The sequence below is a fragment of the Aquarana catesbeiana genome, linkage group LG12 (genome assembly GCF_042186555.1).
Source record: "Aquarana catesbeiana isolate 2022-GZ linkage group LG12, ASM4218655v1, whole genome shotgun sequence".
NCBI lineage: Eukaryota > Metazoa > Chordata > Amphibia > Anura > Ranidae > Aquarana > Aquarana catesbeiana.
The window spans coordinates 107382977-107398254 of record NC_133335.1 but is presented as its reverse complement, the minus strand read 5'-3'; the positions used below and the strand labels follow the sequence as shown (position 1 = coordinate 107398254).

At 45.4% G+C, this 15278-nt stretch overlaps 1 protein-coding gene across 3 annotated transcripts in view; it reads right to left on the bottom strand.

The window, feature by feature from the left end:
• Window positions 1–15278, bottom strand: part of PIP4K2B (phosphatidylinositol-5-phosphate 4-kinase type 2 beta) — a 183806-nt gene that overhangs the window by 60142 nt on the left and 108386 nt on the right. For all 3 annotated transcript variants that reach the window (XR_012236918.1, XM_073608267.1, XM_073608268.1), the window contains exons 5-6: window positions 14056–14202; window positions 13935–13973 (exon numbers count right to left, since the gene is read on the bottom strand). Coding sequence is in view for 2 of the 3 variants with exons in the window: in XM_073608267.1 (XP_073464368.1) it covers window positions 13935–13973; window positions 14056–14202 (186 nt within the window). In the remaining variant the exon portion in view is untranslated. The remainder of the gene's footprint in view (window positions 1–13934; window positions 13974–14055; window positions 14203–15278) is intronic.

The following is a 15278-nucleotide window of genomic DNA, read 5'->3' as shown; positions in this document are numbered from 1 at the left end:
ATCTGCTATGTACCATGTCCCATGTGTATTTATATGAATAAACTCATTATTGTGCAATTTATTTTTGTCTAACATACATCTCACTCAAAGTCCCAAATCCTCCCCTTTTTCTAAAAGATTAATAGGGATGGAGGTGTATGCTCGTTTGACCACACACCTCATTTAAAGTCCCAGAAATTCCCCCCTTTTATACTATGATCCTGGAATGAAGATGTGTGACTTGAGAGGAAGCAATTAAGCGGAAGTTCCACTTTTGGATGGAACTCTGCTTTAAAGAGCTGAGATCTGTCATTTCGAAGCCATGGCCTCCTTTTTTGATGGCTGCCTTGATTGGTGCAAGGCTAATGTGGTGCCTATTTTTTTAAAAAGCAATCAAAGTTTTCACCAGTAACTGCAGTTGTGTTAGTTTCTATAGACCGGAAGACAAAAGATATTCAGTTGTAGTTAAACAAATCTGCTCCCCCCCCCCCCCAACCCATTACGAGAAAGTAAGCAAAAACTTAGACAAAAGGAGTGGCTGTAAATAGTTAAGACTTTGTAAAAAGCATTTAACACGGTTTCCCAGACATGGCTTATGCATAATTTCAAGTCTATAGGCTTGGAAAAATCCAGTCTGTAAATGGATAGGAAACTGGCTACAAAATGTATTCAGAGAGTAGTGATTACAACAGAATGGAGCTCTCTGCAAGAGTGAAAGAGAGCCAACAGTGCATGTGTAGCTAGAAAACTAAGCCAGGATGGCCCTTTTGTGAGATTTTGGGACCGCGCATCCAACACCAAGTACGTCCTGCCACCTTCAGGACAGAGAGGGGAGGACAGTTATTTTAGCGGCCCCAAAATTAAGCATTTGGAAAAATGGAGCTCATCATTTTATTGTATTCAAAGCTGAACCCTTTAACAAATTTTTAGGCAACACCACTAGTGGTGATCCAGGGAATAGCCACTTACCTTGGGGGATTGTGAAGAGATAAATATTTTATACACACACATACATTATATATATATATATATATATATATATATATATATATATATATATATATATATATATATATATATATATACATATATATATACACATTACACACACACACACACATTACACACACAGAGCCTTGACATATATTCATACCCCCTTGAAATTTTCCACATTTTGTGATGTTACAACCAAAAAAGTAATTATATTTTATTGGGATTTTTATGTGATAGACCAACACATATATATGGGACTAGTGCCAGCTGGGGCCTTAGGCACCCCAGGCCTCTACCTAGCCCTGTTTCAATTTCCATCCCCTCCTCTCCCCTATAGATTGAGTCCCACCTCAGGACCTCCAGTACACAGACTGGTGTCCTGGCGCCCTCTGTTGGGGAATACCCCCTGTGGTTCCGCCAGGGCCTGGCACACACGGCCTGCCCGGTCTGGACCAGGAGTGAGTACATGATCAGTGGCCAACTGTCCCCTCCAGCCCCTCCTTTAAATGTTTCTCAAGTGGATGCAGTAATCTATGATGTGCCCGAGAAATACCATATGATCAGTACTTGCCTTTTATATGTTTTCCCTATAATGGTCGTATCTTGCATATATTCATGTTAACAATTATTATTTGCCGTTTCACCTCTGGCTCATGACTGTCTCTTTAATTATAGACATACCTTGTCATGCTGATTTCAATCAGACACCCCTGAAGAGTATAACTTGAAACGCATCGGGTACTCCCCGTATGCGTGTTCCATATGTACCGGAGTCCAATGATTGTGAATTTCATACATTGTATTGCATGTTTGTTGTGTTACGCATCCTAGATTTCTTTGCATATCCACTTTTTTGCATTGTAGACTTGTTAGATCTACACCCTCTTTGATAATAAAAACTTATACTCATCATTACCCCAGAGTAGCTTTTTCCCTTTAAAGTCCCATAAGAGGAACAAATTTCCATTTGTCCAACACAAAGTGGCACATAATTGTGAAGTGGAAGGAAAACGATAAATGGTTTTCAAAATTTTCTACAAATAAATATCTGAAAAATGTGGCATGCATTTGTATTCAGCCCCCCTTAGTCAATACTTTGTAGAACCACCTTTTGCTGCAATTACAGCTGCAAGTCTTTTTGGGTATGTCTCTACCAGCTTTGCACATCTAAAGGGTGACATTTTTGCCCATTCTTCTTTGCTAAATAGCTCAAGCTATGTCAGATTGGATGCAGAGTGTCTGTGAACAGCAATTTTCAAGTCTTGCCACAGATTCTCATTTGGATTAAGGTCTGGACTTTGACTGGGCCATTCTAACATGTGAATATGCTTTGAGCTAATCCATTCCATTGTAGCAGGAGTCATCATGCTGGAAGGTGAACCTCTGCCCCAGTCTCAAGTCTTTTGCAGAGCCTAGCAGGTTTTCTTCTAAGATTGCCCTGTTACTCCATCCATCTTCCCATCAACTCTGACCAGCGTCCTTGTCCCTGCTGAATAAAAGCATCTCAATAAGATGCTGCCACCACCATGTTTCACGGTGGGGATGGTGTGTTCGATTGATGCACAGTGTTCATTTTCCACCACACAGTGTTTTGCTTTTAGGCCAAAAAGTTAAATTTTGGTCTCATCAGACCACAGCACCTTTTTCCACATGTTTGCTGGGTCCCCCACGTGGCTTCTTGCAAACTGCAAATGGGACTTCTTTTGGCTTTCTTTCAACAATGGCTTCCTTCTTGCCACTCTTGGCTGCTTCTCCGATTAATGCTCTCCTTGCCCGGCCTGTCAGTTTAGGTGGTAGGTTTGCAGTTGTGCCATACGCTTTCTATTTTTGGATGATTTATTGAACAGTGCTCCGTGAGATGTTCAAAGCTAGGGATATTTTCTTAGAACCTAACCCTGCTTTAAACTTCTTCACGAATTTATGCCTGACCTGTCTGGTGTGTCCCTTGGCCTTCATGATGCTGTTTGTTCACTAAGGTTCTCTAACAAACTTCTGAGGACGCATCCGCAATATATGATATCGCTGAAGACAGAGTTGTAAAGGAGTCTAGAATCTCCTGTTTTGAGGAATCTGCTGTAACATGGGCCTTCACAGCTGGTTAACCCAGTGATCTAAATTCCTTGCAACACAGGTTGTTGCCATTGCCGGTTTTAGATTATTCATCACTGATTGCCAGGTTCTTTTAAGAAGCAGGCCCATCCTTTTATCCATGGGCTCCTTCAGAGTGCCCATATCCTCAAAGGCGAGGTCCGTAGACTTAGAGACCTGAGAAAAGGCAGAGTCCAATTTTGGAACCTTGTTCCATATAGAATCAAAATTTTCCTCAAATGGAAATCTTTTCTTGTGAGCCCGGGAAAAGAATGGCTTTTTCTCAGGTTCCAGCCACTCTTTTTTAATCATATCAGTGATAACTGAATGGACTGGAAAAGAACGGCCTTTTGAATCTCCTAAACCAGCATACATGCGGTCATGCAGGGAGAGTTCCTTCTTCTCCTCTTCTATCCCCAAAGTGGCATGGATTACTTTCAGGAGTCCTCCCACCTCTTCAAGCGACATTTTGTACTTAGAATCGGCATCTGTTTCATTTTCCTCCTCCTCAGAATCTGTTTCATCTGGAGCGAGGGAAACGGACCCTTGGGAAGTGTCCTGGGATATCGGACCCCCCAAAATTATTTGAGAGCCGCCTTGGGGTACTGAAGATGGCTGTGGAACCGAAGAATCCCTTGAGGGACCTGGTTCCTCTCTTAGGTTTGACTTAAAAGCTTGAAAGGTGGCCCGGTGCTAATGCTTTATTGTTGCAACCAAATCGCCACACACGGATGGAGACTCCTCTCTGACTAAATTTGTAATGCACTCTGCACAAAGTGTTTTGTTCCAAACATCGCTTAATTTCTCTTTGCAGACAGGGCACCTTTTCTTGACTGGTTGGGCAGAACCTTTGGCCTGGACAAACAGAAAAGAGACAAGGAACCACGCTTAAAAGGCTGCTATACAGCACCAATAAAACACCCAGGTGCACTAAGGAAGATAACCTAGCCAAAAAAGACCTAACAGGTGAGAACCTGTGTCTCCCAGGAAAAAACCCTGAGAGATCATGACTCCAACCAGAGGTGTTCCTCCAGCTGGAGGAAACAAAAAACTGACGAGGCAACGTGGAGGACTCCAATTAAAGACTTAATTGATGAGGTGTTTCCTGTGGGAGGAGGAGCCATGATCTCTCGGGTGCTGTCCTGAAAGACGTTTTGGAAACATCTGTTTTGCGAACTTGAGCAGTTGCTTCCAGATTGGCTGTAGTAAGGGCAGTCAAGGCCCAAGAATGTAGTGACCTTTCTTCCGTAGAACAGGGATCTGGAAAAAAGGAAGGCAGAACAATATCTTAGGTTTAGGGGCGCTTTAACCGGAGGATTAAGACGCGTCACCCCCTGCATAAAGTTTCGGACCAAAGAATGTGAAGCAAGTGGCCGTTGCAATAATACTGATAAGGCCAAGACCTGGCCCTTGATGGTACTCAAGGCCAGCTTAATTTCAAATCCTATTTGTAGAAAGTCAAGAATTCTACCTATGACATATTTTCTGGGATGCCAACCCCTGGCTTCACACCAGGATACATAAGTCTTCCAAACTCTATGATAAATCACTCTGGAAGCTGGCTTCCTTACATTAAAGGTAGAGATCACAGGACCTGAAAGCCCACGACTCTTCAGAACGTGGGTTTCAATAGCCAAACCGTCAAATTTAGCGTTTGTAAGGCAGGATGGAACACTGGACCCTGAGATAACAGGTCTGGACATGACGGTAGGGTCCATGGGGAACCCACTGTCATCCTTACTATTTCTGCATACCAAGCTCTCCTAGGCCAGGCTGGGGCTACCAGAAGTACCGACTTCTTCTCCTGCCGGATCCTGCAAAGGAGCCGTGGCAGTAGCAGAATGGGAGGGAATGCATAAATCAGTGAGAACCGATGCCACGGAATCACCAACGCATCTGTCCCGCATGCAAGAGGATCCTTTGTTCTTGCCACAAACTGGTCGACCCTTTTGTTGAACCTGGATGCAAAGAGATCTACATCTGGAACCCCCCATCTTTGGCATATGGCCCAAAAGACGTCAGGGTGAAGAGACCATTTCCCCGGGACTAACTGCTGGCGACTCAAATAGTCCGCCTGCCAGTTCTCTATCCCTGGAATGAAAACTGCCGATATGCATGGCACATGCTTTTCTGCCCAGACTAAAATCTGGTTCACTTCTCTCTGAGCTGCACGACTCCTGGTGCCTCCTTGATGATTGATATAAGCCACTGCTGTGGCATTGTCGGACTGGATCCTGACAGGGAAACCCTGTAGCCCTAGGGCTAGATACACCGCACGGATCTCCAGAATGTTGATGGGTAAGGTCCTCTCGATTTCGGACCATTCCCCCTGGACCGCAGACTGTTCCAGAACTGCTCCCCAACCTGAAAGACTGCCATCTGTTACCACTGTCCAGGTAACCGGTAAAAAGGATTTCCCTTTCTGCAGGTTTTTGGGTATTAACCACCAACTGAGGCTCTGACGCACTGTAGGAGACAGAAGCATCGGAAAATCTAATGCCTGTACTTTCTTGTTCCAAGCAGACAGGATACTGTGTTGCAGCAGTCTTGACTGAAACTGAGCATAGGGAACTGCTTCGAATGAAGCCACCATCTTTCCCAGCAGCCTCACACAAAGGCGGACAGAAGGACCCTTTTTTGTCCTGACTACCTGAATCAGTTCTCTTAAGGTACTGATCTTTGACTGAGGTAAAAATACCTTCTCTTGGCTTGTATCTATGACCAGGCCCAAATACTCTAGTCTTCTTACTGGTTTTAAAGACTAAAGTTGAGAATCCAACCTAGGTATTCCAAGTAGTTGACTGTGGTCACAAAGTTCTGGTTCAGGCAGGCTACCGACCGGTTTATCAAGAGCAGGTCGTCTAGGTATGCTATGACAGGTATACCTTGGGCCCTTAATCTGGCCAGAGGAGGAGCCAAGATCTTTGTAAACACCCGAGGTGCAGTGGCTAGCCCGAAAGGCAGGGCTATAAACTGAAAGTGGTGTTTTTTCTACTTCGAAACGCAAGTACTTTTGATGAGCAGGGAAAATGGGTACATGCAGGTACGCATCCTTGATGTCTATTGATGCCAGAAATTCTCCTCTTTGTAGGATGGAGACTACTGACCGAATTGATTCCATGCGAAAGGATCGAATCTTTAGGAATCGGTTTAGATCCTTTAGATCCAGAATGGGTCTGACATCTCCATTTGGCTTTCGAACCGTGAAAAGGTTGGAATAAAACCCCTAATCCCTGCTCTTCCGTGGGAACCACCACGATTACCTTTTGCGACAATAGTCGCTCTAACGCTAGAAGGAGAGACTGCTTTTTCCCTGGATCTCTGGGGACATTCGATCTGAGGAAACGAGGAGAGGGGAATTCTCTGAATTCCAGTTTGTAACCTAGAGTTACCGTGGAGATTATCCATCTGTCCTGGAAATCTTCCTGCCAGAGCTTTGAGAACTGTAGCAGTCTTTCCCCCACCCGAGCGAGCGGGGGCGCTCCATCATAAAGAGGCTTTAGCATCTTGTCTAGTAGGCTTCTTCCCCCAGGACTTCTTTTGTCCCTGGGGTCGACTCTGAAATTGAATTTCTTGAGCCTGACGGAGGAGGCCGTCGCGACTGCCTGGAGGCTAATGCTCCTGGCACTGGGGAAAGAGCCCGTTTAAAAGAGGGACATTTACTCCTTTTCTTAATTGGTAAGAGTGCTTTTCCCACTAGAGATCTTTTGGATATAGTTGTCCAAATCCTCTCCAAACAGCCTAGCACAACGAAATGGAAATCCAGCCAGAAGCTTCTTACATGGCGATTCGGCTGACCAATTTTTCAACCATAAGATTCTACGCATATGTACCAACCCAAGTGAAAGGCGAGAGGTTTGGATGATAGAATCTCTGATTGCGTCAACAGCAAAACATAAAGCCACTGGAAGGTTGGCCAACCTCCGGGCCTGCTGTTCAGGTAGAACTTTGAGGACCTGTTTAACATGGTCTCTCAAGTATTGACAGACTCCAATCGCTTCCACTGCAGGTTGAGCTACTAAACCCGCTAAGGAAAAAATATTTTTTAACAGGGATTCCATTTTTTTATCAGTTGGATCCCTAAGCATCTGAGCATTGTTGACAGGACAAGTCAGACTTTTATTTACGGAGGAAATGGCGGCGTCAACTGCTGGTATACCCCACATCTTTCTAAATTTTTCCTCCATAGGATAAAGTGTTGAAAACTTTTTAGGCGGAAAAAAAATGTTTTATCTGGGTGATCCCACTCAGAATAAATGAACTTTTCTAGTAAACTATGAACAGGAAAAGCATGTGTTGTCTGAGGAGGTTTCAGTGAACCCAAAGAAGAGGAGGGTTCTTTAACTCACTCAGATACGGGCAACTTAAATGTGGAGCGGACCAATCCAGCACTAACACCTTCTCATCCTGAGAAGCTGAAGAGGGTCCCTCTCCACTTGATTCCTCAGAAGAGGAATTATCAGTCCCATCCTGATCCTCAGAGGGATTCCTCTTTTTCCCCAGAGTTCCTCAGCTTGAGGGTCCTGGGTAACAGAGGGAGACCTAGTGCGTTTTCTTTCACTGAGTGAAGATGCGATTAAGGCCATTAATCTTTCCTCTAATCCATTAATGGTTGAGGAAAAAACCTCCTGCGTAATGTATACAGGGGCTGAAGTGCCAGAAGCAGATGCAGCCCCTGACCCCAACGGCAACAAAAGGTGGAGGTACCACAAAAAAAACACTGAATGCTGAGCGATGTAGTTCAGCAACTGCCACTGCTACCAATGCCCAGTCTAGTGTTTCTAAGTAAATGCTGCCTGGGAGAATGCCTGTGTCCCACCTCACATGCGCCCGTCAGCTCTGTGTCCCTCCATAGGCTGTGTGCACTTGAAAAAGTGTGCACTTTATAGTCTGTGTAGCCAGCAATGTGGGCGTTTAAACAAGCCGGACTTCACGTTACTGCTCCGCCCCCCCTCCTCCGACCACCCAAACCCGCCCCCCCCCCCTCGGTTTTCTCAAAAACGTGTGCTTTCCCATGCGAGCCGAGGCTCCGATCCTTGGGACAAGCATGGAGGGGAGGCTGGGGTGCAGAAGAGAGAAGGGCCGGTGGATGGGGAACCTGCCGAACAGTAGCAGCGGTGGCGGTAGTGCGGTATACTACCGCTGTTAGTTCAGGCCACCCCGGTCCCCCTAAATCCTAAGGAGAGAGCCCCCCAAGCCATCCTACCTGGAGCCCGGCTGGAGGAGCGTACAGCGTGGACACTGAGACAGACAGAACAAGCATGAAAAGGTATGTGCTCTTGTCAGCCCCCGGTGGCGACAATAGGCATAGCATACATTTACTTAAAGGAGAAACCTACTAGAATGAAAAAATTCTGAGGAGTCTCCCTTACCTTATCCAGCTGCAGGGTTCTGTTATACAGACCCAATCTTCACCTCTCACGGTGGGCTCCGTTTTGAAAAACCTTCAGAGACTGGGGCCCCCTAGAATAGGAGGATCCGCAGTTCTGGGCCCGTAAAACACCCCGCCAGGGATATGGCTGAAAAAAAAATACTGGATCCCGGGGTCCAGCTCTCTAAAAAGAGAAGCGTTACAGGCAAAACCTCGTTTCTTCGGACACAAGGCCCGGGTACCATCCAATTTGGCCTAAAAAAGCACTTTGAGTGGATCCGGTTGCTTGGCTTGCCCCAGTATAGGATATTCCTTTGGAGCTTAGCACAGCACATCTTATTCGTGACCAACACCTAAGACACTGGCGAAAAAACTGAGGTATCCCCAGGAAGGGGAGGGGTTATAAAAGGGGTTGAACTTCCTGTCTAGGGTGTGACCAGTGTCCAATCACCTAGTGATACCCTATAACCCATCAGTAATTACTGAGGCTCTGTGTCCCGTGACGTACGAGAAAGAAATCCTATTTTCTTTCTCGTACATCACGGGACACAGAGCACCATAGTAATCACTACGTGGGACGTCCCATAGTAATGCTATTTGAGGGGGAGGGAGAGACAACCCGTAGGGCACCCCCAGACTTGAGGACCTATACTGCTGCCTGCAGCACACTGCGCCCAAAGGCCATATCCTCATGCCTTCTTACATCCACCTGATAAAACTTGGTGAATGTGTGTACTGAAGACCAAGTTGCAGCCTTACAGATCTGAGCCATGGAGGCCTGGTGACGCACTGCCCAAGAAGCACTAACCGCCCTGGTAGAGTGCGCTTTGACTTAAAAAGGTGGAATCTTACCCCTTAAATCAGAAGTCTAAATTATAACTTGCCGAATCCACTTAGCGACAGTGGATTTTGATGCTGCCTGTCCTTTCTTAGGACCCTCTGGCAGTACAAACAAGACATCAATTTTCTGGATCTGAGCAGTCTTTAAATAGACCTTGACTGCTCTCACCACATCAAGACAATGTAGTGACTTCTCTTCCCTGGTTTCGGAAGAAACGATGGCAGGACAATATCTTGGTTCAGGTGGAAACCGGAGACCACTTTTGGCAGAAAACCTGGACGAGGGCGCAACCCCACTCTGTCCTTGTGAATAAAAAAGTATGGCTCTTTACAAGAAAGAGCAACCAATTCCGAAAACCCTCCTTGCTGAGGAGATAGCAACCAAATACAGTAACTTCATTGTCAGAAAGGCTAAGGGAATATGCTGTATCGGCATATTCAGCTGTAAAACCCCAGGCTAAAGAATGTGACGCAAGCGATCATTGAAATAAGACTGATAAAGCTGAGACTTGGCCCTTAATAATACTCAAGGCCAACTTCATCTCTACCCCTAATTGTAGAAAGACAAGAATTCTGCCTATGATATACCTCCGAGGGTCCCAACCCTTGGACTCACACCAGGAAACATAAGCCCTCCAGACTCTATAATATATAGTTCTGGAAGCTGGCTTCCTTGCATTAATCAAGGTAGAGATAACTGACTCGGAAAGCCCACTTTTTTCAGAATGTGGATTTCAATAGCCAAGCTGTTAAATTTCGAGTTCATAAGGTAGGATGGAATATCTGCCAGATGACAGATGAGCCATCTGTCCTGAATTTCCTCTTGCCAGACTTCTGAGAACTGCAGAAGTCCTCCCCCCCACCTGGCAAGGGGGTGTGCCCCTTCATAATGAGGCTTTAGAACTCTGTTTTGCAGGTTTACAGCCCCAGGCCTTCTTATGTGCCTGACCTTGAGGTTTTCCTCTGGAATCTGACAGCGGAGGCCATCGCCACTGCCTAGAGGCAGATGCCCCTGGCCCTGGAGAAAGAGCCCGCTTAAATGAAGGGTGTTCTTTCTTTTGACTGGCAAAAGAGTACTTTTCCCACTGGAAATCATTTGGATGTATTTGTCCAAATCATCCCCAAATAGCCGATCCCCATGAAAAGGAAAACCAGTCAGGAGTTTTTTGCATGGTGCTTCGGCTGACCAATTTAACCACAGGATTTTTCGCATGTGTACTAGCACAAGGCGGGACGCCTGGTGAATAGAATCTTTAATGGTGTCTATGGCAAAACATAATGCTCTTGGCAGCTCGGCCAAATCCCGGGCTTGCTGTGCAGGAAGCTCTTTAAGGACCTGTCTAAATTGGTCTTTTAGGGATTGACAGATGCCTATTGCAGCGACTGCAGGCTGAGTAACGGCACCTGCCAAAGAAAAAGAGGATTTTAGCTGGAATTCCAATCTATTTTTTGGATCCTTAAGCATTTGTGTACTGTCTACTGGACAAGTTAGACTTATTCACACTGGAAATCGCGTCGTCAAATGCTGGCACATTCCATTTTTTGGTGAATTTCTTCTCCATGGGATAGAGAACTGAGAATCTCTTTGGAGGGAGAAAATGCTTACCCGGGTGATCCCATTCAGCATAAATAAGCTTTTCTAGTAATGCATGGACAGGAAACGCATGCAAAGGCTGTGAAGGTTTTAAGGAACCCAAGGAAGAAACCGAACTTTCAGCTGACTCCGTTAGGGGTAGCATGAAAGTGGAACGAACCATCTCTGTAAGAGATTGTACCAGCAATTTCTCTGATTGCAAGGCTGAAAAGGGTTCATCTACCGTTGTTTCCTCCACAGAGGAGTAATCGGTTTGATTTTCCACCTGATCGCCTGAGGGTAACACCTCATCCTGTACCCACTGTTCCCCTTGCAAAGGGTCTAAGGTGGGGGAGGGGGATCTAACACGCTTCCTATCCATTTGGATGGAGGATGCAATTAAAGTCGATAATCTTCCCTCTACGCCCTGCAGGGCTGAGGAAAAGGCATTTTCAGTCATGTATACAGGGGCTGAGATGTGAGAAGCAGCTGCACCACCAATTTGTTCCAAAGACTCACCCTGGCTTGCCCCAACTGGTATGTATTTCAGGCTAGGAGGACAGTGTGGAGGCACAGCTGGAGTTCACAGCGCCTGGAGGTGGAATATTTGGTACCTTTTATGAGGTTTTTGTGGTGTCTTTTTTGGCAGACAGTCCTAAGCACAAAAAGTAGAGGCACTATTTAAATGCACTAATTGCTGAATAGTCTGACAGTATAATGCCGCTATCCAAGTTCAGTCTAAGTTCAGCTCGGAAAAATGTCCTTTCCATATTAGGAACGCCTTTGCAGCACTTAACGTTCCCCACCACTCCTGTGTCCCAGGTGTAGTCAGGCTTACTTCTCGCTATCAGCAGAGGAGAGGGTGCTCCAGTTGATTTAAGCCTGCGCTTGCGCTGTACGTCCTCATGGACGCCTTCATCCTACACACGGCACCGCGCCTAGACTCCGCCCCCCCCTTCGTTTGAAAAACGTTCCCGCACGCGGGCGGCCTTCGGGTCTGCAGACCCAACACAGGAAAAAACATGTGGACCGAAAATGTGGACCCCTGTGCAAGCTGCTGCAGCCACACAGACTGACACTGAGCTTGAAGTGAAGACAACAGATTAAGGTATGAGCACATACTCCCTCTAGTAGAGAATTAAGGCACGACAACATTTTTCCCTAAAGAAGAAAACCATAGGTGGACTTATAGTTCCTATGCTTCTTCCCTTACCTTAACCCCGCCGCAGGATTCTGCTGAATTAACAGATCCAACTATCACCCATCACGGCGGGCTGTGTTAGCAAACCTTTAAGGACCGGGTCCCTTTTTATCGGGGTACCACTCCCTTGGACCTGTAATAGCACCCCGCCAGGAAAAACTTTAGGCATGACCAAAACTCTGGGTCCAGCCCTGCAAAGAGGCGTTACAGGCAAAACCTTGTGCTTCGTATACGAGGCATGGGTACCATCCACCTTGGCCTCAGTGGCACTTTGGATGGATCCAGTCTGTGGAGGCTATTTAGATCCAGCAAGGATCCCTCCTGGAGCTCCTCAGAGCACATCTTCATTTGTGACCAACCTTAGACACTGGCGAAAAAACTGAGGTGCTCCTGGTAGGAGGGGTTATATAGGGAGTGAACTTGGGGGGGCTTCAGTAACCAAAACTGCAGTGTTTATCCTCATGACACAACACAGGAAGCACCTCCATGGTTAACAGAGGACAGAATTGAAATTAGACTTGAGAAACTTAACATTAATAAATCACCGGGACCAGATGGCTTGCATCCGAGGGTACTTGGGGAACTCAGTCAAGTGATTGCCAGACCGTTGTTCCTAATTTTTACAGATAGTCTACTGACTGGAATGGTACCAGCTGATTGGAGAAAAGCCAATGTAGCACCAATATTTAAAAAGGGCCCAAAATACATCCCTGGGAATTACAGACCAGTTAGCCTAACATCAATAGTATGTAAACTCTTGGAGGGGATGATAAGGGACTATATACAAGATTTTAGTAATAAGAATGATATCATTAGCAGTAATCAGCATGGATTCATGAATAATTGTTCTTGCCAAACCAATCAATTAAGCTTCTATGAGGTGAGTTGCCATCTAGATAAAGGAAGGCCCGTAGACGTGGTGTATCTGGATTTTGCAAAAGCATTTGACACAGTTCCCCATAAACGTTTACTGTACAAAATAAGGTCCGTTGGAATGGACCATAGGGTGAATACATGGATTAAAAACTGGCTACAAGGGCGAGTTCAGAGGGTGGTGATAAATGGGGAGTACTCAGAATGGTCAGGGGTGGGTAGTGGGGTTCCCCAGGGTTCTGTGCTGGGACCAATCCTATTTAATTTGCTCATAAATGATCTGGAGAATGGGATAAACAGTTCAATCTCTGTATTTGCAGACGATACTAAGCTAAGCAGGGCAATAACGTCTCCGCAGGATGTGGAAACCTTGCAAAAAGACCTGAACAAATTAATGGGGTGGGCGACTACATGGCAAATGAGGTTCAATGTGGAAAAATGTAAAATAATGCATTTGGGTGGCAAAAATATGAATGCAATCTATATACTGGGGGGAGAACCTCTGGGGCAGGCGTTGTGGAAATTTTGAAGGCTGATTTATGTTACATTTAGATCCCATTCTACTATGAGCTTTTGTGGGATTGATCTTGAACATTAGCTCCTTGACATCGTAGCAGTAGACAGGTTTGTACATGGTGCTACAGATTTAGCACTGAATTGTGGTGCCTTAGCCTCTGCTGAATTAGTCAGACAGTGGGGTTGGAGTACAACCATAGCATGCTCAGTAACAGGAGCTGCTCTCTAGGTGTGATCTGCAGGGTTCAGCTGTCACTTTAAGAGCTGATCTTGTTCTGTGTATCAGGAGGGCTGACATTAGATCCTGGGAGCAAGGCCAGGAAGTCAGCGTTTATGAACCTAGTGACAGATTGGAATATTTGCTCATTAGGGCTTGCCAATGAAGTAATCCACTACCAAGCATGCACTAAAGTTCTAGTAGTTAATTTGGAGTCAGGTGGAATGATCTCCTGCAGAACACTGCACAATACATCTCAGGTAAATAACCATTGAAAACATACCTTTTCTTTGTCACTGGCTTCTCTGCACACAGTAGAGCCCTGGAACAAAATGTAAAAAAAGATTAGAGGGCCACAATACTTGCCGCACAGAGGAGGTAGTAATTACATAGTGGCACTATACCTTTAAGTCATATTTGCGGTGAACCCCAAGACGGTGGCTGAACACATTCCTTGTGACAACCATGTAGGTCTCAACTCCATCAACTGTTAGCCGGTACATGCCAAGGAACTGAGGAAGCAGAGTGTTACCATGACACTCCACTATAAACTGTTGTAAAAATGAGAAAAGTGTCACTATTTTATGATCAATGAAAAAAAAAAAAAAAAAAGAAGACTAGTATACTAATGCACCACCTTTTTGAAAGCTTATTAGTACAGACCCCACTGCTCTCATCACCTTACTGCTAGTGCCATCATCTAATCCAAAACCTCCTTTACCTGTCAAGGGGTCCAAAGCATACCCCTCCTTCAGCTCCATTCCCACTTTACTTTCTTCTTTAAAAATACAATACTAGAAGTCCCATAGGACAAAACGCGCCGGATCGTTGTCTGCTGAGCCATACATACTGCACTAATTTTCATGCAATTTTATAAACTTTTATCTGCATACTTCCCCTACAACGTTTGTATTTTTTTTTATCAATAAATTCACTTGACAATTTTGATCTATACCATGTGGAAGCCTTCTTTTGGTTTTTCATGAGTATTCTGATCCATTGTTGGAGAACTCTCTATATAGACACCACACTTTCAGATTGTGGTTGTCTTCTGTTTTGTCCGTCCATCCTGCTGCCGAGCAGGTGTGCCTGAACTTTTTCTTCCGTTCATCTTGGGAGTTCGGATATCCTTATACGCTTGTTTGACTCACCGCCGCTGGCGTGTGTGTCCACGTCTTCTGGTAAGAGTACCTACCCCTCTCCTTTGGTGGTGGAAGCACTTATCCCTGGTGGTTGAACACCACGGCATTATTGTCCCTAACGTCTTGTTGATATATACGTGGAAGAGCACATCATCTACAACTCTTACGCCATGTTATACCCCTGCTAAACAGAGTCATCCCAAGTAGTCAAACCCATTTCTTTTCAATCAGTGGCAGAGACCACTTCCTTACTTGACTGGAATGAGAATAGTTTTAGTCAACGCCATGCGACAGGAGAAGAGGATTGATACACAAGGAGATGATTGCTTCCCCTATCGTGCCTTTTTTCTCTATGGGCACATTAACTGTTCTGGTTGAGGATGGCTACATGTCACAGCTGTCCTCAAGATCTCCTGTACGACTGTTTGTGACAGTTTACCTAGTTTTTACAGAACAGTTGTCCTTTTTTAAGTATGCAATTTCAG